We start from the raw sequence: 26,967 nt of genomic DNA on the forward strand, positions 1-26,967 counted from the left end.
GCACTGACTTGGGTAGTATCGAGACCTTAACAATACCAAGTCTTCTAATCTGTTAACATGGGATGCCTTTCCATTTATTTAGATCTTTCAAGAATGTTTTGTAGTTATCAGAGTATAAGCTTTGCAAGTCTTTTGTTGGATTTATTCCTAGTATTCTTTTTGATGTGATTGTAAAAGGAACTGTTTTCTGAATTTCATTTTTGGATATTCATTCCTAGTGTATAGAAATAAAGTTTACTGTTGTATATTGATCTAGTATCTTGCAATCTTGCTGAAGTCATTTATTCTGATAGTTTTTCAGTAGATTCCTTAGGGTTTTCTATACACAAGATCATACCACCTGTGAATAGAGATAGTTTTTCTTTCTAAACTGGATGCCTTTTATTTTAATTTCCTGCCTAATGGCCCTGACCTAGAACGCCTAGTACAATGTTGAATACAAGTGATGAGAGGAGACATCCTTGTCTTACTCCTGATCTTTTTTTTTTTTTTTTTTTCTTTTTGCGGTATGTGGGCCTCTCACTGTTGTGGCCTCTCCCGTTGCGGAGCACAGGCTCCGGATGCGCAGGCCCAGCAGCCATGGCTCACGGGCCCAGCCGCTCCGCGGCATATGGGATCCTCCCAGACCGGGGCACGAACCCGTATCCCCTGCATCGGCAGGCGGACTCTCAACCACTGCGCCACCAGGGAGGCCCTTACTCCTGATCTTAAGGGGAAAGCTCTCAGTCTTTCACCGTTAAGTGTGATGTTAACTGTGGGTTTTTTATGGATGCCTTTTATCAGATTTAAGAAGTTCCCTTCTAAGTTTGTTGAGGGTTTTTATCATGGAGGGTCTATTTTTTTAAATTTATTTGGTCCCTTGTTCCCCTAAGTCAATTGTTAAGCTTCATGAAAGCAAGGATCTTTTGGAACAGTTTGCCATTCAGTGCCTGCAAAGCTTCTTGGCACAGAGTAGATGTTCATTAAATTATTTACTGAGTGATTGTAGGCATGAAGGAATGAATAAATGAGCAGATTTGCTTTTGCATCCATTGTAATCATGCTAGCTTCAAGGCTACTCTTTGAGAGTGAGGTTGTATCTGAAAAATGTGAATCATGATCAAAATGTGATTGAAAGCCAGGACCTATGTGAAGATTTCTTTATATGTGCTTTTGAGCCCTTGGCAGTGAGTGACATGTACTGTCTTAAGTCAGGTTCCCCAGGAAGCAGTCTGAAACAGAGAGTTGTGTACAAGTTTTAGCCTGTATTTGAGAGGTGCACCCAGCATCCACTACATGTGTGTACTGGATGATCTGGCAGATCTGAGACGGGGAGCCTCATCAATACTCTTTGTACTGTTGGGCTCATACAAGACACTTTGTCTTTGGCAGAGGAATTACGTTTTCAAACAGCCATGATAAGTCTGGATTAACGAATTAGTAAATATCTGTTTGTTTACTTATGAAGTCACTGGGCTGACGTTATTTTCCGTATCCACTGGTTAATGCTATAATATTTATGTTTTTATATCTGTTGTTATATTGTCTACATCAGTTATTTCATAGGCCCACTTGGAATGAAAATATCCATAGAAGTGTCTTGAAAAGTATTTAAAGGCAAATTGTCACCTACTGTTTCTCAAAGCAGTTATTTATTGAATGATTGGAGCCTGTCAACTAAGCTGACTTTTCTGTATAAGGTTATGAACAGTATCAGAGATTGCTTCGTGACTGGGAAGTGGGAAGAGGATAAAGATGCAGCCAAGATCTTAGCAGAAGATGGTAAGTAAACGGCTGTATTCTTCAGAGAAGACTGCCTTCTCTCTATATTATTTTCTTCCATATCTTTAATAGTCAAGTTGAAAATATTAGTCAATTGTGAAATGGCTTGGGGAACTCTGACAAGAGTTCTGACAGGAGTAACATTCTAGTTCCTCCTTTCATGATGGTCTTATTTTTTCCCTCTGGTTAGTTGACTTATTAGATATGGACATTGAAGAAGAGTGGGAAGCTTTCCATAAATTTTATCATGCATTTTAAAAAATAGTCATTCTTGTTTATGTGCTGTGATTAGATTCAGTTTAAGCATTTTTGGCAGGCATGCATAGGTATGTAAAGGCTTCCTAAGAAACATTTTCAGTTTCTTCTATGATCATTGGTCAAATTTGGTTTTCTTGTAGTGGTGGTTGTGGTTTTTGTGTTTATATTTTGACATTTTCATGAGATATTCTTCATAATATTTTCTGACAAGACTTTCAGTGAAATTTTGAATTTATAATAGAATAAAGTGCTCATCTGTTACTTGCACTTTCTCATTTCTAACATTGTTCCTTTTTTTCTTTTTCTTTTTTGTTTTTTAGTTAGATTTGCACGTTCTTTATTTTGTTAGATCCATAACTTTTGGATTTATTTTTCTCATGATTAAAAAATTAACAAGGTTTGATTTTTTTCTTTTTCTTGTATTTGTTAGTTGTGGGATTAGAAAAGGAATTTTTTGGTTTTGTTTTTAAGGAAAGCACTTTTAAAAATTAAGGTATAGCTTAATGTTCAACCTAATATATTTTGACAATTATATACACTTATATCCATCACCCAAAACGAGAATAAGAACATTTCTGTCACACCCTAAATGTTTGTCTGTGTCCTTTGCAGTCAGCACTCACCCCCTACCCCAGGCAGCCACTTTTGGATTTCTGTCACCATAGATTTGTTTCGCCTGATCTTGGACTTCATACAGATGTAGTCAGACAGTATGTATTTTTTAGTGTCTGGGTTCTTTCCCTCAACACAATGTTTTACTTTTTGATAAATCAACCTTGTTGAGATGTGTTTTACATACAATTAAGTATACCTGTTTTAAGAATATTCTTGTTTGGCTAGTTTGGACAATTGTATATGTTCATGTACTACCATTACAATCAAGAAATAAAGTATTTCCATCACCACAGAAAGAACCCTCATGCCCCTTTGCAGTCAGTCCCTACTCCCACCATCACAGCAGTCCCAAGGCAACCAATGATCTGCTTTCTCTCACTATAAATTAGTTTTGCCTTTTCTAGAATTACATAATAAAAATACTCTCTTTTGTCTGTAGATTCTTTTACTTAGCGTACTGTTTTTGAGGTTCATTCATATTATAATTTGTTTCTTCTTATTGCTGAATAAGTATTCTGTTGCATGGATATGCCAATTGTTTATCCATTTTTCTCTTGGTGGCCATTTAGGTTGTTTGCAGTAGTTGACTATTACAATTAAGGCTGCTCTGAACATTCACATATAGGTCTTTTTTTGTGGAAATTGGTTTTCATTTCTCCTTGGTAATACCTAGGAGTAGAATGGCAGAGCTATGGGGTGGGTAGATGGACACCCAACTTGATAAGAAACTAATAGAGTGTGACTCCATTTTTAATGTTAGACTGATGACAGCTCTTAAGCCCCACCTGTTCTGTCCCCCTTTCTGGCCTACATCTGGGCAAGCTGATAAAAAAGGCAAGGTGCTTCTCTTTTGGCATCAGGAGGGAGTTCAAACCATATACACTCCAGCTGTCACCAAAGCCCCACCACCTCCTAACCACCAATAGCTCAAGCTATTCTCCTTTCCCGCCTGCTCTCCCAAGCTGTATTTGAACTAGCTTGGGAAGTCTGCCCTACTGTCCCCCCAAATTATCATTATGTGATTTATAAATCTTTCCATATCCTCTTGATTCATGTGTGTGTTATCTGTCTCAATATGCAAACCATATTTTGGGTGGGAGGTTCATCCTGTCTCTGTGGGTTGATCACAAAGTAAACTGCCCCACAGTTCTTCAAAGAGAACTCCAGCAGTGGATGACAATTTCAATTCACATGCTAGTGGGTGTGAAATAGTATCTCGTGGTTTTAATTTGTAATTCCCTGATGACTAAGGACGTTGCGTATCTTTTCATGTGTGTATTGGCCAATTTAATATCTTCCTTTGTGAGGTATTCACTTAGGTCTTTTGATTATTTTTTTAAGTTTATAATAGTTTAGATTTAGAGAAAAATTGTGAATATAGTACAGAGTTCCCACATACCTCACACGCAGTTTGCCCGATTATTATCATCTTACATATGGATGGTACATTTGTCACAACTAATGAACAGAGCACTAACAAAATCTTGGGTCTCTGCCAGTTTGAGCACCTTTCTGTGTGTTAGGGGGCCATTTGTATTTCCTTCCATGACTGTCTTTGAATATGCTTTGCCCATTTTCTATTGGTTATTGTTGATATTTTTTCATACTTATTTATAAGAATTTTTTATATATTAGAGAAATAAGTCTTTTGTGATATGAGGTGCCACATATAACCCCCTTATTTTAACATTTGTATTTTAACTTTATGATTCTTTCATGTGGAATTTTTTTTTTTAATGAAGTTAGATTTATCAGTTTTGCCTTAAATGACTTTTGGGATTTGTCTTATACTTAAAAAGGTCTTTTGTAAAAAAAAAAAAAAAAAAAAAAAAAAAGGAGAAGAAAACTCTTCCATTGTTTTTTTCTAGTGCTTCCTGATTTCCTTTTTTTTTTTTTAACATTTAAATCACTGACTCATCTGCTACTTATTTTAGTGTGAGTTGAGAGGCATAGATAGAGTTTTTCCCAGGTGGCCACCAGGTTCTTTCCAATACTATTTGTTCTTTTCCCAACTGATTAAAATGCTCTTTTTGTCATATTCTTAATTGATATAGAAAAAAATTTTTGGACTTCTCTAGTTTATGTCATTGATTTCTGTTGGTTCATTCATCATTGCTATGTTTAAAACCCTTATATAGCTTTATAGTATGCAATTAAAACACCAACTATTAAAAATGGTATGACTGGTTCCTATCTCTCCCTGTCTCTGCTAGGTTTTTTAGAATTCTTATGACTATTCTCTTACTTATTTTTCCATGGAAACTTAAGAATCATCTTTTCTGTTTCCAAAAGAAAGTGTGGTGGATTTGTGTCTTTTTTAGTAGCTGTATTGAGGTTTAATGGATATACAGTAAGCTGCACATATTTAAAGTGTACAGTTTGATAAGCTTTGACATGAGTATACAATCACCACAATCAAGATAATGAACATATTTGTCACCCCAAAAGTTTCCTCATGCCACTTGTTATCCCTCCCTTCTGTCCTTTCCCTATTACCAGGTAACCACTCTTCTGCTTTCTGTCACTATACAAGAGTTTATATCCTCTGTAATTTGATATAAATGGAATCATACGGTATGCAGTCTTTTCTAACTTATTGTACTCAGCATAATTATTTTGAGATTCATCCATGCTGTTGCATCTTCATTCCTTTTAATTGCTGCGTAGTTAATTTCTTTTTATTGGTGAGTAGTATTCCATTGTATAATGCAATACAGTTTGTTTATCTGTTCACCTTTTGATGGACATTTATGTTATTTCCAGTTTGGGGCTATTGCAAATAAAGCTACTGTGAACATTCTTCTACAAGTCTTTGTATGAACAACTGCTTTCATTTCTCTTGGGTACATACCTCAGAGTGGACTAAATGAATCATATGGTAGATGCAGTTCTAATTTTTTTTAAGAAATAGCTAAATTGTTTTCTTTAGTGGTTGTACCATTTTGCATTGCCACTAGCACTTTATGAGACTTCCAGTTGCTCCACATCCTTGCCAGTGCTTAATATGTTGGTCTTTTTAATTTTAGACACTTTTTAAGGTTTAGAGTAGTATCTCATTTTTTTTCCTAATGATTAATGATAATGAGCCTTTTTTCACATGCGTATTTTCCATCTGTGTTTCTTCAGTGAAGTGTCTGTCAAATCTTTTGCCCATTATTTTACTTTGGTTGTGTGTTATTATTGAAGTTTAATTCTTAATTACTTTTTTTTTTTTTTTGCGGTACGCGGGCCTCTCACTGTTGTGGCCTCTCCCGTTGCGGAGCACAGGCTCCGGACGTGCAGGCTTAGCAGCCATGGCTCACGGACCCAGCCGCTCCGCGGCATGTGGGATCTTCCCGGACCGGGGCACGAACCCGTGTCCCCTGCATTGGCAGGCAGACTCTCAACCACTGCGCCACCAGGGAAGCCCCTTAATTACTTTTGATACAATGCTTTATCACATGGAATTTGCAATTTTTGCCCATTGTGTAGCATATATGATCTGTGAATAAAGACAGTTATACTTCTTTCTGTGCTATCTGGATGACTTATTTTTCTTGTCTTAGTACACTGGCTTAAACTTCCAGTACAATGTTGATTAGAAGTGGTCAAAATAGACTATATACATATTGTAATATTACACCGACTATTAACCAACATTTTACCACTTTGAGTAACATGTGGAAACTTTTCTTCCATTTAGGCCCTTTTATCTTCCCCACTTAAAAAGATTTTTTTATTATTATGTAAGTTACAGATGTACAATATAGTGATCCACACTTTTTACAGATTGTACTCCATTTATAGTTATTATAAAATATTGGCTATATTCCCTGTGTTGTATGGGGAATATATCCTTGTAGCTTATTTTATACCTAATAGTTTGTACTTCTTAATTCCCTACCCCTCTATTAACACTCCCCACTTCCCTCTTCCCACTGGTAACCACTAGTTTGTTCTCTGTATCTGTGAGTTTGCTTTTTTTTTTTTGTTATATTTAGTAGTTGTAGTTTCCCCACTTTTAAATATTGGCTTGAATATTAGATAGTGGTATAATTTTTTTGACTATGAAATATGATTTTACAAATTCATAAGAAGATGGATAGTCTGTTCTGTGTATCCATATTTCTGTTCTTTTTTTCTTTTCTTTTTTTTCTGATTCTGGTCTCAGATTTCTCCTTTTATAATTTCCTTTCTGCTCTAGAACTTCCTTTAGCCGTTTTTTAAGGGTAAGTATGGTAGCTACAAATTCCTGTAGCTTTCCTTCATCTGAGAATGTCTGTTTCCTTCTTCATTTCTAAAGAATAGATACATAGGCTGTCATTTTACTTGGTGTGCCCCTACAGGTAATCTGTCATTTCTTTCTGACTGCTTTCAGATATTTTTAATTTGTTTTTAGTTTTCAGAAGTTTGATTGGTGTGAATTTTGTTGGATTTACTCTGTTTGAGATTAACTCATCTTCTTGAATCTGTAAGTTTGTGTCTTTCAACAGATTTAGGAATCTGCAGTCATTATTTCTTTCAGCTCCAGACTCCTTGTGAGACTCTGATGATACAGATGTTGGGATTTTTTTGTTTCTGTCCCACAGGTCTTTGAGGTGCTCTTCATTTGTTTTTAGGCTTTCTCTATGTTGTTCAGACTGAATGAATTCTATCATGCGGCCTCAAGGTCTCTAAGTCCATCCTCTTTCATCTCTATTCTTACTATTGAACCCATGTAGCCAGTTTTTTAATTTCTGTTACTGTATTTTTCAGTTCTATAATTTCCATTTTGTTCTTCAATTTCTTGTTGAGGTTTTCAGTTTTTTGGTTGTTGCTGTAAGATTTACAGTTGCTTGTTGAAGTTTTTTTTTTTTTTTGCTTTTATAATTTTATTTATAATGGCTGCTTCAAGGTTCAAGTCAGATAGTTCCAACATCTGATTCATTTCAGTGTTGTTTTCAGTTGTCTTTTCACATTCAAATGATGATTTTCTTGGTTCTGGGTATGACAGGTGATTTTCTATTGTAGCCACACATTTTGTTTGGAGACCCTGGGTCCTATGTAATTTTTAAATCTTAGCAGGCGATCATCCTGTTTAGGTTTAATGTGCAGGCCCTGGTCTGCACAACCCCATGGGCTGTGGTTCCAATGACAATTTAATTTCAGAGCCTTTGTGGTACTGTTTTGCTGTACTTGGTTTATCTGGTGCTACTTGTTCCTGCTGGTGCTACTGGTTCCTGCTGGTGCTACCTGGGGGGAACAGAGGAGCTTCCCTAGGCTGGGCCACCTAGTGTGACTAGGTTGGGGAAAGTTGTTTTGGCCTCTGGGGCCAGTTTGCTTGTTCTGGGGGCATCTCCTTTGCTTGGTCCTGCCTGGACACACATTGTTTTTAAGGTGGAAGAGGAGAGTCTCATGCCTGGTGGAATCCCTCCTTGCTGATAACCCTTGGGCACCTGGTACATCTTGGTGGGGGAAAGGAGATTCAAGCTCTTTGGGAAGGCTAGCACTTTCCTTCATCACTTGCTGTCAGTGGGATACCCAGTTTACCTGGAATGCTGGTGAGATCTGGTTCAATCTGAAGGAAGAATGAGCCTATCTCATTCTGCGGCTGCCTTCTGTTGCCACTTGTGGATTGGGATATGGTGGCCCTAAGTTGCCGTTCTGTGGGTTGTGGTATAGTGAGACATAGGCCACTATGTCATTCCTCTGGTCCTGGGGACGCTCACCAGCCCATCTTTGTCTTTCCACCTTTCAGAGTTCTCCTTTGGTTGTCTCTTGTGCTCTTGCATCATTTCTGGAGTTGATGGTTATACACAGTCAGAAGGAACAGAGGAGATATGTCTACACCATCTTTTCCAGACTGGAAATCCTTGGTGGTTATTTTCATTGTAACTATGTAAAAGAGAAAATTAGAGTCTTCATGATATTGAGTCTTCCTTTCCAAACACATGGTGGTTTTACTTGTTCAGTACATAACATTAATAATACCTCCTTCATTGAGTCATGTTGAAGAATATAGTTAAGGCATGTAAAACACTTAGAGCAGTGCCTGGTATTTGAAGCACTTAAAAGCATTAGCTAAGGTTATTCCATGTGTCCTTTATTTTATTTTATTTTTTTATTGGAGTAAAATTGCTTTACAGTGTTGTGTTATCTTCTGCTGTACAGTGAAGTGAATCAGCTATATGTATACCTATATGCCCTCCCTCTTGGCCTCCCACCCTCCCCCATCCCACCCATCTAGGTTGTCACAGAACACCAAGCTGAGCTCCCTGTGTTATACAGCAGGTTCCCAGTAGCTATCTGTTTTACACATGGTAGTGTAATTATGTCAAACCTAATCTCCCAATTCGTCCCACCCTCCCCTTCTCCCAATGTGTCCACATGTCTGTTCTCTATGTCTGTGTCTCTATTCCTGCCCTACAAATAGGTCCATCTGTACCCTTTTTCTAGATTCCACATATATGTGTTAATATATGATATTTGTTTTTCTCTTTCTGGCTTACTTCACTCTGTATGACAGACTCTAGGTCCATCCACATCTCTACAAATGACCCAATTTCATTCCTTTTTATGGCTGAGTAATATTCCATTGTATATATGTACCACATCTTCTTTATTCATCTATTGTTGGACATTAGGTTGTCTCCATGTCCTGGCTATTGGAAGTAGTGCTGCAGTGAACATTGGGATACATATGTCCTTCTCAATTATGGTTTTCTCAGGCTATATGTCCAGTAGTGGGATTGCTGGGTCATATGGTAGTTCTGTTTTTAGTTTTTTAAGGAACGTCCATACTGTTCTCCATAGCGGCTGTATCAATTTACATTCCCACAAACAGTGCAACAGGGTCCCCTTTTCTCCACACCCTCTCCAGCATTTATTGTTTGTAGACTTTTTGATGATGGCCATTCTGACTGGTGTGAGGTGATATACCTCATTTTAGTTTTGATTTGCATTTCTCTAATAATTAGTGATGCTGAGCAGCTTTTCATGTGCCTCTAGGCCATCTGTATGTCTTCTTTGGTGAAATGTCTATTTAGGTCTTCTGCCCATTTTTAATTGGGTTGTTTGAGGTTTTTTTGATATTGAGCTCCATGAGCTGTTTGTATATTTTGGAGATTAATCCTTTGTTGCTTCACTTGCAAATATTTTCTCCAATTCTGAGGGTGTCTTTTCATCTTGTTTACGGTTTCCTTTGCTGTGCAAAAGCTTTTAAGTTTCATTAGGTCCCATTTGTTTACTTTTATTTTTATTTTCATTACTTTAGGAGGTGGGTCAAAAAAGAACTTGCTGTGGTTTATGTCAAAGAGTGTTTTTCCTATGTTTTCCTGTAGGAGTTTTATAGTGTCTGGTCTTACATTTAGGTCTTTAATCCATTTGAAGTTTATTTTTGTGTATGGTGTTAGGTAGTGTTCTAAGTTCATTCTTTTACATGTAGCTGTCCACTTTTCCCAGCATCACTTATTAAAGAGGCTGTCTTTTCTCCACTGTATGTTCTTGCCTACTTTGTCGTAAATTAGGTGACTATTGTTTGTGGGTTTATCTCTGTGCTTTCTATCCTGTACCATTGATCTATATTTCTCTTTTTGTGCCAGTACCATACTGTTTTGATGACTGTAGCTTTGTAGTATAGTTTGAAGTCAGGGAGCCTGATTCCTCCAGCTCCGTTTTTCTTTCTCAAGATTGCTGTGGCTATTTGGAGTCTTTTGTGTTTCCATACGAATTGTAAAATTTTTTGTTCTAATTCTGTGAAGAATGCCATTGGTAGTTTGGTAGGGATTGCATTGAATCTGTAGATTGCTTTGGGCAGTATAGTCATTTTCACAATGTTGATTCTTCCAATCCAAGAACATGGTATATTTCTCCATCTGTTTATGTCATCTTTGATTTCTTTCATCAGTGTTTTATAGTTTTCTGAGTACAAGTCTTTCACCTCTTAGGTAGGTTTATTCCTAGGTATTTTATTCTTTTTGTTGCACTGGTAAATGGGAGTGTTTCCTTAATTTCTCTTTCTGATTTTTCACTGTTAGTTGTATTGGAATGCCAGAGATTTCTGTGCCTTAATTTTGTATCCTGCAACCTTACTAAATTCATTCATTAGTTGTAGTAGTTTTCTGGTGGCATTTTTAGGATTTTCTCTGTATAGTATCATGTCATCTGCAAACAGTGACAGTTTTACTTCCTCTTTTCCAATGTGTATTCCTTTTATTTCTTTTTCTTCTGATTGCTGTGGCTAGGACTTCCAAAATAAGAGAGGCGAGAGTGGACATCCTTGCCTTGTTCCTGATCTTAGTGGAAATGCTTTCAGTTTTTCACCATTGAGTATGATGTTTGCTATGGGTTTGTCATTTATGGCCTTTATTATGTTGAGGTAGGTTCCCTCTATGCCCATTTTCTGGAGAGTTTTTATCATAAATGGTGTTGAATTTTGTCAAAAGCTTTTTCTGCGTCTATTGAGATGATCATATGGTTTTTATTCCTTAATTTGTTAATATGGTGTATCACATTGATTGATTTGCATATATTGAAGAATCCTTGCATCCCTGGGATAAATCCCACTTGATCATGGTGTATGATCCTTTTAATGTATTGTTGGATTCTGTTTGCTGGTATTTTGTTGAGGATTTTTGCATCTATCTTCATCAGTGATATTGGTCTGTAATTTTCTTTTTTTGTGATATCTTTGTCTGGTTTTGGTATCAGGGTGATGGTGGTTTTGTAAAACGAATTTGGGAGTATTCCTCCCTCTGCAATTTTTTGTAAGAGTTTGAGAAGGATGGGTGTTAGCTCTTCTCTAAATGTTTGATAGAATTCGTCTGTGAAGCCATCTGGTCCTGGACTTTTTTTTTGTTAGAAGATTTTTAATTACAGTTTCAATTTCATTACTTGTGATAGGTCTGTTTATGTTTTCTAATTCTTCCTGGTTCAGTCTTGGTAAATTGTACCTTTCCAAGAATTTGTACATTTCTTTGTGGTTGTCCATTTTGTTGGGTTATAGTTGTTTGTAGTAGTCTCTTAAAATCCTTTGTATTTCTGCATTGTCAGTTGTGATTTCTTCTTTTTCATTTCTAATTTTGTTGATTTGTGTCCTCTCCCTTTTTTTCTTGATGAGTCTGGCTAAAGGTTTATCAATTTTGTTTATCTTCTCAAAGAACTAACTTTTAGTTTTATTGATCTTTGCTATTGTTTTCTCCATTTCTATTTCATTTATTTCTGCTATGATCTTTATGATTTCTTTCCTTCTACTGACTTTGGGTTTTCTTTGTTCTTTCTCTAATTGCTTTAGATGTAAGGTTAGATAGTTTATTTGAGATTTTTCTTGTTTCTTGAGATAGGATTGTATTGCTATAAACTTCCATCTTAGAACTACTTTTGCTGTATCCCATAGGTTTTGGGTCATCGTGTTTTTGTTGTCATTTGTTTCTGTGTATTTTTTCTATTTCTTTGATTTCTTCAGCGATCTCTTGGTCATATAGTAGCACACTGTTTAGCTTCCATGTATTTGTTTTTTACAGGTTTTTTCCTTTAATTGATTTCCAATCTCATAGCACTCCGGTCAGAAATGATGCTTGGTACAATTTCAATTTTCTTAAATTTTCTGAGCCTTGATTTGTGACCCAAGGTGTGATCTATCCTGGAAAATGTTCCGTGTGCACTTGAGAAAAAAGTCTATTCTGCCAATTTCGGGTGTACTGTCCTATAGATATCAATTAAATCTATCTAGTGTATTTTGTCATTTAAAGCTTGTGTTTCCTTACTTATTTTCTTTTTTGATGAACTGTCCATTAGTGTAAGTGGGGTGTTAAAGTCCCCTACTATTACTGTGTTACTGTCGATTTCCCCTTTTATGGTTGATAGCATTTGCCTTATATATTGAGGTGCTTCTGTTTTGGGTGCATAAATATTTATAATTGTTATATCTTCTTCTTGGATTGATCCCTTGATCATTATGTAGTGTCCTTCCTTATCTCTTGTAACAGTCTTTATTTTAAAGTCTATTTTATCTGATACAAGTATTGCTACTCTAGCTTTCTTTTGATTTCCACTTGCATGGAATATCTTTTTCCATCCCTTCACTTTCAGTCTGTATGTGTCCCTAGGTCTGAATTGGGTCTCTTGTAGACAGCATATATATGGGTCTTGTTTTCGTATCCATTCAGCCAGCCTGTGTCTTTTGTTTGGAGTATTTAATCCATTTACATTCAAGGTTATTATCTATATGTATGTTCCTATTACCATTTTCTTAATTGTTTTGGGTTTGTTTTTGTGGGTCTTTTTCTTCTCTTGTGTTTCCCGCCTAGAGAAGTTCCTTTAGCACTTGTTGTAAAGTTGGTTTGGTGGTGCTGAATTCTTAGCTTTTGTTTGTCTGAAAAGCTTTTGATTTCTCTGTCAAATCTGAATGAGATCCTTGCTGGGTAGAGTAATCTTGGTTTTAGGTCTTTCTCTTTCATCACTTTAAGTATATCCTGCCACTCCCTTCTGGCCTGCAGAGTTTCTGCTGAAAAATCAGCTGATAACCTTATGGGGATTCCTTTGTATGTTATTTTTTGTTTTTCCCTTGCTGCTTTTAATATTTTTTCTTTGAATTTAATTTTTGTTAGTTTGATTACTATGTGTTTTGGTGTGTTTCTCCTAAGGTTTATCCTTTATGGGACTCTCTGTGCTTCCTGGACTTGGGTGACTATTTCCTTTCCCATGTTAAGGAAGTTTTCCATTATAATCTCTTCAAATATTTTCTTAGGCCCTTTCTTTTTCTCTTCTTCTTCTGGGGCCCCTATAATTCAAGTGTTGGTGCATTTAGCGTTGTCCGAGAGGTCTCTGAGATTGTCTTCAATTCTTTTCATTCTTTTCTCTTTATTCTGCTCCTTGGCAGTTATTTCCACCATTTTGTCTTCCAGCTGACTTATTCGTTCTTCTGCCTCAGTTATTCTGTTTTTGATTCCTTCTTGTGTATGTTTCATTTCAGTTATTGTGTTGTTCATCTCTGTTTGTTCTTTAGTTCTTCTAGCTCTTTGTTAAACATTTCTTGAATTTTCTCACTCTGTGCCTCCATTTTATTTCCGAGGTTCTGGATCATCTTTACTATCATTACTCTGAATTCTTTTTCAGGTAGGTTCCCTATTTCCTCTTCGTTTACTTGGTTTTGTAGGTTTTTACCTTGTTCCTTCATCTTGACACTTGACATATTTTTTTGTCGTCTCTCTTTTTTTTTAATGGGTCGGATTGTATTCCTGTTTTACTGGTTGTTTGGCCTAAGGCTTCCAGCACTGGAGTTTGTAGGCTGTTGGGTAGAGCTCGGTCTTTGTGCCGAGATGAGGACCTCTGGGAGACCTTACTCTGATGAATATTCCTTGGGGTATGAGGTTTTCTGTTACTCCAGTGGTTCGGACTCAGAATTCCCACCACAGGAGCTCTGGCCCAACCCCCGGCTTGTGAACCAAGATCTTGCAAGCCACGTGGGGTGGCAAAAAAAAAAAAAAGAAAAAGGAAAAAGAAAAAAGGAGCAGAACAATAACAAAGAGAAAATAAAATAAGATTAGAAAACTAACAGATATGTTAGAAAGAATAAAAAAATAAAAATATAGATCAAACAACAACCAGAAGGTAAAAGAAAACCACAGTAGTAAAAAAGAGGAGTTAAAAAAAAAAAAGCCAGACAAGGCCTTGGCTATGGGGGTGGGGCTTATGCAGGGGTGGGGTTTAGCTGGTGGGTGGGGCCTATGCTTAGAACCCACAGGGCTGGAACAGGCCCTGCGGGGTGGTGGGGGTTGGGGCTTAGGCTCAACGCAGCAGGAGGTGCCAGGAGTGCCTCTGTCCCTGGAGGGCGGAGTACCAGGTCCAGGACCCTGGCAGGCTCACTGGGCCTGAGTGGGCAGGGGAAATGCTAGGCGCCTTCCCCCTCCCCGATCCCAGAGGACCCCTCCCCATTGGCCTCTCTTGTCCCCCCCACCCTCACCCCTCCCCATGCCCCTAGGACCCACGCAGCAGGAGAGGGCTCCGGAAGGCAGGGGACCAGACCCCAGCAGGCTTCCTGGAGCCGAGTGGGCGGGGGAAATGCCCATGGTGCTTCCCCTGATCCCCCGGCCCCAGAGGGTCCCCCCTGTCCATCTGTCCTCCTCTTCCCCTCTTTCCCCCTCCTCCCTCCCTCCTACGCCCCTAGGACCAATGCAGCCCGGAGGGGGCCTCAGAGGTCTGGGGACCCAGCCTGGAAGCCCAGCAGGCCTCCTGGCCCGAGTGGGCTGGGGAAATGCCAGTGGCACCTCCTCTGACCTGGTCTTAGAGGGTTCCCCCCCACTGTCTGCCTCTTTTCCTCTTACCCCCTCCTCCCTCCCTCCCACACCCCTAGGACCCATGAGGCCAGAGGGGACCCTGGAGAACGAGCACGGATGACTAGGCTGAGAGCCCAGCAGACTTCCCAGGGCCGAGTGGGTGGGGGAAACGCCCATGGCACCTCCCCTGATCCTCTGGTCTTGGAGGGCCCCAACATCCCACCTCTCCTCCCCGCACCTCCCTCCTATGCCCCTGAGATCAACACGGACTGGAGGGGGCCTTGGAGGGAGGAGGACCTGGCCCAGGAGCCCCACAGTCCTCCCGGGGCCCAATTGGACAGGGGAAATGCCTGATCCTCCGAGCCCCTGAGGGTCCCTCTAGGCATGGGAACCCCTCCCCCATTGCAGCCACCCCTCAGGGGTGCCATTCCTGTCCGACCTCCACTTCTCCTCCCCCCTCACTCCCCCATGTCCTACCCAGTCGCTTGGGGGTTCCTCCCGTCACCTTGGGTGTCGAGGGCCCCCACCAGTGTCCCACTGGCACCCTAGTTGTGTCTCCATGTGTCCTTTAAAAAGCATATTAAAACTTAAAAAATTTTTAAACTAAAGTTCTAGTACATTTCTTGTTAGGATTATTCCTAAGTACTTTATCTTTTTTTGTTTTTTATTACAAATGAAATCTTCCCATCTTTTATGTGTCCTTTGTTTGGCTCTTTCTTGTATGAAAATGTTTTGATACCTTTCTAAATGTTGCCTCCCAGAGTTTTAACTTGCCTGTTTCTTTTAAGGGTAGGATCCATAACTAAACTTAGAGCTCCAAAAACAAATAAATGAGCTCTTCTTATGGGCTTGACATTGTTTTGGATACTACTGTTACTCTAAATGCTGTATTTTATGTAATCTCAGATCTTCCCTAGGTATGTCACATGGTTGTGCTGTGTTGATCTTATTGTTGAGACTCTTTTTCATATGTGCTGTTATCATGCCATGACTTTTCAAGTCACTCCTTGAACTGTTGGTTTGGGGACTGACATGCAGGGCCACAGATGCCACCTCTGTATGCATCTCTGCTACAGAATGTTCATCACCTATCCTGGAAAAATAGCTTGTGGCTAAGTGGCATTTTTTTTTTTTTTTTTTTTTGTGGTACGTGGGCCTCTCACTGTTGTGGCCTCTCCCGTTGCGGAGCACAGGCTCCAGACACGCAGGCTCAGCGGCCATGGCCCACGGGCCCAGCTGCTCCGCGGCATGTGGGATCCTCCCGGACCGGGGCATGAACCCGTGTCCCCTGCATCGGCAGGCGGACTCTCAACCACTGCGCCACCAGGGAAGCCCGCTAAGTGGCATTTTGAAGTAGAATATGGAAAAGTGGATTGGGCCCAGTTACTTAACCTAAACAGGTGATGAAATACTGACAAAATTTAACAAGAAAAAGAAGGCTGTGTAAGTGCGGGATTCTTTAGGGGTGTGTAGCAATAAGCACAGTAAAAATGAAGTTTGAGATGCCGGGCACATAGTCCACTTGGTGCTGGGTGGTGCTAGAGTGTCACATGCAGGCCCTACTTACAGGGGAGTCATTTGGATGTTCTTTTCCCAGAGGAGCTCTATGGTGACTTTGAAGACCTGGAAACAGGGGACGTGCACAAGGGAAAATCAGGCTCGGATACTCAGGTATGACTTGGCCATGGCCAGCCATCAGCCACTGGTTCTTGATCTGTGGTCAGTATGTTCTGCAAGAGGCCCCATATGAGATGGATGGATTCCTTCCTAAAAGTGAAGAGGGTGGGAACGGACCAAAAGTTGTTGGTTTATTTGTTATTGTTAATTTTCTTGAGTGATACCTATTACCTCTTCTTCTTGTTATGATTCTTCAATCATTGAAAGTTTTAGCTCCTGGGTCACTGTCTTGCCATCATTCTCCTCCACTTAATTTTAAGTGCCGTTTTAAAAAAAAATAATTCCCTGTTCTCCCTAATATTTCTTTAGAACAGTATCTGGGAACATCTGGGTTGGGAACAGTTGCTATTATTTTTATTCATGTTTGGCATTCCCAGCCATATTAAGGAATGGCGGCTAATTGTAATGCAGATGTCTAAGTGTCTCTTGTTGCAGTACATGTTATTTAGAGACAAAGGCTGTTTTATTTTGTTTTCATGATGATCATAACTAAGATTTTCGCAGCTCAAATAGAACTTTTAAAATCTGCCTTAATGTTTAAAGAAGAGGTCTCCACAAATTTTTACAAAATTTTCTCTTCTGGAAATTTAAGGTTGAAGATGTGGAGGAAGAAGTTAAAGAAGAAATTGACCCCAATGCAGAGGAAAGTGCCAAGAAAAAGCATTTGGATAAAAAGAGAAAATTGAAAGAGATGTTTGATGCAGAATATGATGAAGGAGAAAACACATACTTTGATGATCTTAAAGGAGAAATGCAGAAACAAGCACAGGTGAGAAAACTCAGTTCCTATCAGCCTCATTTCAGAGCTGTAATAGTGCTGTGACTAGTAACTTTGTAGGTCTTTGCTCCCTGCCTGCTTCTGGGACTCCTGTTTGGGCTTCTAGGTCAAGATGCAAATAGGTGTGTTTATTCATGCAGTTACCTAATTGTTTCTTCAGTCAGACATTCACCAGAAAAATACCAATGTCTATTTTGTACCAAGCATTAAATGTTGCAGAGGCAGAAATGGCTGAGACACGGCCACCATTTTTGAGGATCTTACAGAGTAGTGATTTGAGACAGTGTGTTTATTTACATGCAAGCTTTGCCTTAGTATTCTGATTACTACTCCCTGGAACCATAATTGAATAATTTGAATGTGTACGTGATTCTTGGCCTGTGTGGCTTATGCATATACCAGTGCTCTCTGGGGATGGTTTTCTGAAAACCCACCTTGGTCAGAGTTCAGAGGATACTTCGAATGTAAGGTCAGATGCAAAGATAAAGGGAGCCTGTGGAATGCTGAAAGGGAGATAGTGTGGCCCTGCTGTCCGGGGATGCTGAGCAAGCTGTTTGAGTTGATGAACTGACTCTGAAGGAGACACAAAGATGTGTACAGTTGATGGCAAGTTTTTGAGATGTGCTTTGAAAAGTGGGGCCACCAAGAATCCCTGTAAACGGGAGCATACCTTAATATGTCTTCTGCAGATTAAGTATATGATTTGTGAAAATGCAGCTGACAGGGTTTGCTCAACCTAGGTCTTCATCTAGTCAAAGAAGTATCTCCTGGTTAGTCATTAACATAGTGATTCAAAGTGTGTACTGACTAGGAAATGTAAGTCTGGTTCTGAAGTCTTTGCTTTAGGCCATTTATAATTTAAAATCACCTAGGGGCTTCTCTGGTGGCACAGTGGTTAAGAATCCACCTGCTGGTGCAGGGGACACGGGTTTGATCCCTGATCCGGGAAGATCCCACCTGCTGCAGAGCAACTAAGCCCGTGCACCACAACTACTGAGCCTGTGCCCTATAGCCCACGAGCCACAACTACTGAAGCCTGCGTGCCTAGAGCCCATGCTCTGCAACAAGAGAAGCCACTGCAATGAGAAGCCCTCGCACTGTAATGAAGAGTAGCCCCCGCTCACCACAACTAGAGAAAGCCCGTGTGTGCACAGCAACGAAGACCCAATGCAACCCAAAAATAATAATAATAAAATAAAATCACCTAAAACCTTGTGGCTCATTGTAAAGAACTTCGAATTTTTTACTCTGAATGAAATGGGGGTCCATTGGGGGTTTTGAGTAGAGGAGACATGCATGATCTGCTTACCCCTTGAAAGGATTACCCTGGCACAAGTTCAGTAAGATTAACATGACTTACACTGGGGAGGGGGTGGGGGCTTGCAGTGATGAGAGGAAAGAAAGAGGCAAATTCTGGCTGTACTTTTTTTGAAAGGTAGATCAATAGGATTTCCTGGTGGATTGAATGTGAGATGTGTGAGAGGGGAGATAAGGATGACTTACTGGAGGGATTGGGTTGTCATCAGTAGGATAGGAAAGCCTTTCATTGATGTCAGTCTGCCTGGGAAGATGAAGTTTAGATCTGTTAGGTTTGAGATACCTTTCAGACAAGAGGAGTGTCAGGTGGTCAGTTCTGGAGAGCTGTTGAGGCCAGGGACTTAAATGTGATGTACTCAGGATCTGGTACTTTTTAAAACTATGAGATAGGTGGAATGACCTGGGGAGTGAGCATGGAGTCAGGAGAGGAGAGGACCAGGACTGGGTACCTCAAGAGACTGGGCACAGACAAGGAAGCAGCAGTGGATACTGCGCAGCTCTCAGGAGATAGAAGAAATGTAAGAGGACATGAAGTATGCTGGAAACCACTGTAGAAGGAAGTGATAAATTGTTTCAAATCCTGCTGATGTTAACTACCGTGAAGACAGAATTGACCACTGGATTAAGAACATGGAGGCCTTTAGTGACTTTGGCAAGCATTTCAATGGAATATTGGTTCAAGTCCAATTTTAGGGGATTTATGAGAATATGAGCAGCGTAACTGGAACCAGACTTTAGAAAACTTCTGTGGCATTTTGCTTCAAAGATAAGCAGAGAAATGGGGCAATAGTGAGAGGAAGTGGAGTCAAAAGGTTTTAAGATGAGAGAAATAACAGGAAAGATTTGTTGGAATAAAGTCCAACAAGAGTGGATGATCTAGGGTGCAAGTAAAGGTTGGCATTAAATAGAGGCATGGATAATCTCTAATAGCTGCCTAGTAGAGCGTCCTGTGATTAAGGAAATGTATATCTTACTGTTTTATATTGTAGCGACCTAGCCACATGTTGATACTGACCACTTGAAATACAGTTAATGTGATTAAATGACAGTTTAAAAATTGTATTTAATTTCAACTTAAATAGCCATGTGTGGCTAGCTACTATATTGAACAGTGCAGAGCTGTAATAAAAGGCTGAATATGGGTGTAAACCCTGGTAGAGGGGCTAACTGTGGAAGTTCTTTTAGGTTGCTTTAATTTTGAGTGAATTAAGAAACAGTCAGCAGCTGAGAGTGAGGATGAGGGAGGAGATAACTGGGTGTTTGATGAAAAGAGAAAAAGTGTGAAATAATTGGGAGAGTAAGAAAAGAAAGTGTGGATGGGGAAGTTCAGAGTGTCGACCAATATCAAGGGCTGCTTTCAGAGTTGTTTATATTTACTATAGTATAGCTTGGAGCAACAGAGAAGAAAACAGTTGGGGCATATCCTGAACAAAGATAAAGCATATTATTTTTAATTAGGATAATTAGGATAAAGCCTAAATAATTCTGTACATGGTTCCTTTATTTAGAAATTGCTCTTTTTTTAAAATGTTAATCTTACATTTATTAAAAGTAACAGGATTATGGGTTTTTAATTGTTTTATTTTTCCCCTCTCATGTGTAGCTTAACCGGGCAGAATTCGAAGATCAAGATGATGAAGCCAGAGTTCAGTATGAGGGTTTTCGACCTGGGATGTATGTCCGAATTGAGATAGAAAACGTCCCCTGTGAATTCGTGCTTAACTTTGACCCACATTACCCAGTTATTTTGGGTGGTTTGGGCAATAGTGAGGGCAATGTTGGATATGTACAGGTAGGTACCCTTCACTGTATGCTTAATGATTGAGGTTCTGTGGTCATACTTATACCAGTAATCTTACTGAAATCTCTTCTCCTTTCAGATGCGTCTGAAGAAACATCGTTGGTATAAGAAAATCCTCAAGTCTCGAGATCCAGTCATTTTTTCTGTAGGGTGGAGGAGGTTTCAGACCATCCCACTTTATTATATTGAAGACCACAATGGAAGACAAAGGCTTCTGAAATACACCCCACAGCACATGCATTGTGGAGCAACCTTTTGGGGTAAAAAGGGATTAGAATAAACTTGCTTGTAGGTTAATTTAAATCTTTTAGGCTTTATCATTATAGTTTTGCTTTTTTCGTTTCATGAAATCCCAATTCATAAGATTTTCCTCTTTTTTTTGGAGGAGTATATATATAAAACAAAATCCAGAATGTGTGGTTCACTGTATTTTTTTTTTTTCCTGTTTCCTTTAAGGTCCTATCACTCCGCAGGGTACTGGGTTCTTGGCAATACAGTCTGTCAGTGGCATAATGGTAACTATCTTTGATGGTTTATTTTATAGATTGTGTTTGAGAAATAACGTCTTGATTATGGAATATGTACCTGAAACTTTAAGTTGAAAATTATTCATTTTAAGTATTTATAGTAAACTTCTCTTTGCTTTTAATTTTCCTGCATCTTTTTAAGTAAGGTGGGGGAGTAGAGAAGAGGGAAATAGAAGAATTGTAATGGTACTGATGACATTTTACATATTTATGCTTTTATGCTTTTATATTTTATGCTTTTTAATATTTTTCTAAAAATATTTAAGCAGTGCTCACCATGAGCTAACCACTCAACTAGGTTCTGACATACATTGGATACCAGCTAGACATAAGACTACCCGCTAGTAATCTGGTTTAGCAAGGTATGTTCACACAGTCTTCATCCGACCAATCAGAGCAGGTTTTATTGGCCTTATTTAACAGAAAAGAAAACAGAATAATGGGCAAATGGAATCCATCCTGAATGTCCAAAATTTAATTTCTCAAACATTGTAGCCAAATTTTCATATTCCCTTTCATTCATTCATCGTTGTGAAACTGTGTTACTATGAAATCACCCTCAGGAAAATGCTCAAGATATCATCATTAATTTTGGCATACATGTATTATAGTTTCAGATATCTTTTGTTAAAATACTGTTTTGCATGTTCATATATTCTTTCTTACTTTTTCTTAGGTGATTGTAAGTGAATTGCACTTTGCTAATTTGTTGTCTTACAGAGAAATGTAGTTCTTCTCTTGCTGACATTATTCCTGTATTCACATTTTGGGGATTCCTTTTTAGGCTGATTTCCGGATAGCTGCCACAGGAGTTGTCCTTGATCTGGATAAATCTATAAAAATTGTGAAGAAATTAAAGCTAACTGGTTTTCCATATAAAATTTTCAAGAACACTTCATTCATTAAGGTATATATATATATATATCTGTATATTCATATGCTTATAAATGTGTATATTGTTAAAGGAGGAATGAAATATTCTAATATAGATTTAAGATATAGTTCTAATGTTTTCAGAAAAGTATTTGAAATCTTTTGTAAACTTGGTCTTTGATATTTTTAGTTTACTTCTTTATATTTTATATTCTTTATATTTAGTTTACTTCTTTAGATTTCTGAGCATATTTAACACGGAGCAATATAACATGGGAGGGTAGTTTGAGAAACATTTATTGAAAATTTCATCAGTAGAGGGTGTTTCCACTAAAAACACAGAGTCAAGATGATCATAAAGTGTTCTTATAATATAAGGTAATACTACCATCAGCATTTATCTTGCTGTCTCTTTATTTTCTGAGTGTGTGCACCTAAGTAATAGGATATGAACTGTAGTCAAGCCCTGTGAGATGACAGCAAAGGCCATCCATCTAGGCCAGTTCAGACCAATAAATATCTTTTTGCTCTTCTCTTCTACAAAGATAACAGTGGTGAACATGTTAATGAGCCCACAATAGAGTCTTAATTAGTGTTATTTCAGGGAAGATAGAGTTGTATTCCTTTTGACCTAGTAATTCCACCTTTAGGGGGAAAAATATAGTTGATTTTTTTATCACCTTTCAATGAATTATTTTTTGTTTTTTAACCAACGATATGTTTATGAACTAAGAAGTAAAATATCTGACTTTGTGTGTATGTATTTTTTTAATATATATATGTGTATATATACCTGTAGGGAATGTTTAATTCTGCTTTGGAAGTGGCCAAATTTGAAGGTGCTGTGATTCGAACTGTCAGTGGAATAAGGGGACAGATCAAGAAGGCACTCCGGGCTCCAGAAGGAGCTTTCCGGGCCACCTTTGAGGATAAACTGCTGATGAGCGGTAAATATCCTTTGTGGTATGTTCTTAACAGCATGTTACGCACCATTCACTACTGATTTCTAGCCAGTGTGAACTATAGGTGGCAGTTTAGGTCTTTAGAAACAGGAGTCAGCTGTAGCTCTCCCCAGTTGGAGCATCTTGTGTAGCGCGCCCAGCCACACCCAGTAAAAGCTTTGTGTTATTCAAAAGTAGTTCACTTGGTGAAGTCTCTCTTCAAATACTGTGCAACCAGCTAGAGAAGTTTGGAGTGGATATTTTGTTCTTTTGTTTACCGAGATGGATATGAATCTTCTTTTGAAAATGTTAATGTAAATTTCCTCTCTTTCCAGACATTGTCTTCATGAGAACTTGGTATCCTGTCTCTGTTCCAGCCTTCTATAACCCAGTAACATCTTTGTTGAAACCAGCTGGTGAGAAAGACACCTGGTCAGGAATGCGGACAACTGGTCAACTCCGGCTCTCCCATGGCATCAAACTAAAGGCCAGCAAGGATTCTCTGTATAAGGTACAATCACCCTTGTGCTGTGTAGATGGGTGTCACCCAGAAGCTTCATATGTAATGTTTTTTTTGTGGTTTGAATTTTCAAGTAGAAAGTCTAACATGAAATTTGAATGAACATGTTGTATATTCATAGACTATTTTGGAAGGAACACAGGACAAGTGGTAATAGTGGTTTTCTGTGGATTGGAAAGGAGACAAACTTTTCACTGTATATACCTCTTTTGAACTTTTTTTTTTGTACTATATACATGTATTAATTTGAAAAACATTAATGTACTGATTCTTATTGAAGCAAGGGGGGGGTGCTTTTTGAGAGTTTTAATAAACTTTTTATTGAAGTGTTAACATACACACAGAAAAGTACACAAATAATAAGTGTATACAGCTCATTGAATTTTAGCATATCTAAGTTGCCGTCGCCTGGATCAAGCGTTGGAATTACCAGCACAATACCTCTCCCAGTCACTAACCCACCTCCATCTCAGAGATAGCCGCTATCCCAACTCCTGACATGGAAATTCCTTCTGCCTTTTTTTGAGTTTTATAAAATATACCGTGTACTGTTTTGCCTGGTTTCTTTCCTTCAGTATTATGAGATTCATCCTTGTTCTTGTATATAGCAGACATTTTTTCGTTTTTATTGTTGAGTAGAATTTCATTGTATGAGAATGTTGGTTTTATTCATTGATGGACAGTGTTTCCAATTTTTGGCTATTATAAATGCTGCCCTGAACACGTATATGCAACTTGTTTGGTGTGCATATGCACACAGTTCCGTTGCATAGATCCCCATGGGTGGGATTGCCAGGTTACAGGGTACATGTGTTCAACATCAGTGTGTGAGCCCTGTAGTATACTGAAATACCAGGTTAGACTTGAACAGCTTATCAGAGTTCTAGTTATTCCACATCCTTTCCAGTAGTTGGCCTCATCAGTATTAAGTTCTCAGTGCCTGTCTGGATTCCCATTTTCATTCAAGTTTTGGTCTCTGAGAATGTCCATTATTTTGTTCACAGGTTAACAATGCATTTGAAAAGATTTGTTTGTGTGAATGCAGGATATTTAATTGTTTTGTAATAAGAGGGTAATTCAGGGTGTCAGTCTGCATTTCTGCTAGAAACAGAAGTTTTCCAGACATTAGTTTTTCTGTAAAATAGTTAATAAAGTTTGAATCACATTGCCATGAATTTCTCTTAAAATATACTTCAGGACATAGTACCTGTTGTCCAGTCTGTGGTGCTTACTTGTTTTTGAGAAGGAGATTTCTCTGATTTCTTTCATTCTAAAATATTTTTGTTTCCTAAACAGAGAATATTGAATATTATTGTAGGTGATGTCTTTAACATCACCTACAATAATATTTAACATCACTTAGGTGATGTCTTTAACACCTAACATTTAACAAGTAAATTTATAAAGATACAGCAGACATATTCTCTATATAGTTGTCGACCTTGGTAAAGGTCTAGGGCAAAGCTTTCAACTTATTAACTACTGAGGCAGTTAAGAATTTTGGTCATCTCAATTTAAGCATAGAATTTGGTTAGCTTGAAAACTGAATGTAGAAGGAGTTTTGCCTTCATTTGTCATTTAAATGTCACTTTTCTCAACCAGCCTTCTATTAGAAACAGAATAAAGTTAAACTTCTTAATGAGAATCAGGGATGGGGGCATTTCAGCTGCTCATTGGGGAAGATCTATGTCCTTAAATCCAGAGAGGTTTATAGTCAAGATGAAAAGCTAGTTATTCTTGTTAGACTAGAAAAAACCATCTCAGTGCCCCAAAGATAAGGCCAGAGTTTTCCATTAACAGAAACTTTGGATCTTTTCATCTGCTCTGTTGAGATCCTATCATCCATACTGTAGATATGGGCACAGTTGATTTCTTGGAAGAATTGTAAATATGTATATTCTATATATTCCTTTGTTTTGCCTGCAGCTGTGCATGCCCATTGAGGCAATATATATTTGATGGATGATTGAGTCCTCATTTCTGATGGTCAGCAAACTGTGATGTTACTGATCTTGTGGAAAAATCAACCCATTGAGAAGATTTTATGCAAGTTTTAAATGCACATAGATCATAATATAAATATGTCACAGTCTTTGTTTTCTTTTTCAGCCAGTTGTGAGGCAGAAGAAACATTTTAATTCACTGCATATTCCAAAAGCCTTGCAGAAGGCCCTGCCATTTAAGAGCAAGCCCAAGACCCAAGCAAAGGCAGGCAAGATTCCGAAGGACAGACTGAGACCAGCTGTCATACGGGAGCCTCATGAAAGGAAGGTACTGTTGATGGACGGCTTCCAGCATGTTGCATTTAGATGTGAAAATAATGCTTTCAGTAACACACTTGGCATTTTTACTGCATTCTCACTTTTCATTAGGAAAGGATAAGGGCCAGACTTATTCAAGGCACTAGATCTGGAAGTTAGAACAAAGGCCGGAGTCCATTTCGCTTCTTTTGTTTAGTCATGCTCTGCCTTATGCATTTTAATGGGGAATAATAGGCACACAGCTGGCAAATCACTCTTAGTTGTACAGAGTATCCACAGAGTGATTTAACAAAGGTGGTTTTGTGGTCAAGGCCATTATTTAAGTATTTTGCTAAGTAAATATGCTCCTACTTATATTTCCATGCAAATTATAATTGCCTAGTTCAGGATAAATTTTCACTAGGTTAATATTCATTTGGATCATGAATTGATTGTAACTTTGATGCCATCAGCTGTGGTGTTTAGGCCTCCTGAGACTTAGAAGGAAAGCGTGCTGTAGCTGTAAGAATATTCTGATCTCACTGGGTTTTGCCCTTGTCAGATCCTTGCGCTGCTGGATGCTCTGAGCACTGTGCACAGTGAGAAGGTGAAGAAAGCCAAGGAGCAACGGCATCTACACAACAAAGAACACTTCAAAGTGAAGCAGAAGGAGGAAGAAGAGAAACTGAAGCGACAGAAGGACCTCAGGAAGAAGCTCTACCGAATTCAGGGTCAGAAAGAAAGAAGAAATCAGAAGTCCAGCCTGAAGGGGCCTGAGGGGCAATTGAAGTGATCTCCAGACAGACAGTCATTTGAATCTGCAGTGACGAATGGTTTCATATATTGTAGTACTTTTAAATAACAAGTCAGGGGACTGGAGCCTAAGCACAACCTCTTTGTTGGATATATTGCCTAGACTGTGCCTTTGAGAGGAGAAATGGAGACTGCTGATAAGACACCTGTTCGTTCTCAACATCTGGGTTATGTCAAAATAAAGCGATATAATTTATGGTTTTCTAGATTCCCTCACATTCCTCTTACCTGTCTCAGTTTAATTTTGTGCTACAAAAGTATCATTAAAATATTTTCTAGTTAATTTTGGCTTAGTAGTTTTCATTAGGGATGAATGCTTGATAATTGCTTACTCTACCACCTTCATGATGAGTCTTCCAGAAGGGAGAAAATATTAACTTGAATCCTCAGCATTGAGGTAAAATTTTAGAGAAGGATATATAGTTATTTTTATTTTTTTGTCTGTCATATGTTATATTCTTTGATTATTGACCCTAATGGACATTTTACATATTATTTCACATGTTTTTCAAGTTAGTATAGTAGCTAGTTAACAGTAAATACTGTTTTAATGCTTTTAGACTAGGGATGACATCTGTGGAGGTAGTTAGGCATTCTCTCTGAAGTTCATGTT

General features: G+C 38.6%; 1 protein-coding gene across 3 annotated transcripts in view; it reads left to right on the top strand.

Moving 5' to 3' along the window:
* Window positions 1–26,637, top strand: part of BMS1 (BMS1 ribosome biogenesis factor) — a 45,643-nt gene extending 19,006 nt beyond the window's left edge. For all 3 annotated transcript variants that reach the window (XM_060108344.1, XM_060108352.1, XM_060108361.1), the window contains exons 13-23: window positions 1,680–1,761; window positions 16,465–16,538; window positions 17,137–17,313; window positions 20,243–20,431; window positions 20,520–20,700; window positions 20,897–20,955; window positions 21,752–21,874; window positions 22,640–22,787; window positions 23,117–23,292; window positions 25,411–25,572; window positions 26,104–26,637. In XM_060108344.1, the coding sequence (XP_059964327.1) occupies window positions 1,680–1,761; window positions 16,465–16,538; window positions 17,137–17,313; window positions 20,243–20,431; window positions 20,520–20,700; window positions 20,897–20,955; window positions 21,752–21,874; window positions 22,640–22,787; window positions 23,117–23,292; window positions 25,411–25,572; window positions 26,104–26,334 (1,602 nt within the window). In that variant the 3' untranslated portion in view covers window positions 26,335–26,637. The remainder of the gene's footprint in view (window positions 1–1,679; window positions 1,762–16,464; window positions 16,539–17,136; window positions 17,314–20,242; window positions 20,432–20,519; window positions 20,701–20,896; window positions 20,956–21,751; window positions 21,875–22,639; window positions 22,788–23,116; window positions 23,293–25,410; window positions 25,573–26,103) is intronic.
* The last annotated feature ends 330 nt before the right edge of the window (window positions 26,638–26,967 follow it).

The sequence above is a fragment of the Mesoplodon densirostris genome, chromosome 1 (genome assembly GCF_025265405.1).
Source record: "Mesoplodon densirostris isolate mMesDen1 chromosome 1, mMesDen1 primary haplotype, whole genome shotgun sequence".
In the NCBI taxonomy this organism is placed as follows: Eukaryota; Metazoa; Chordata; class Mammalia; order Artiodactyla; family Ziphiidae; genus Mesoplodon; species Mesoplodon densirostris.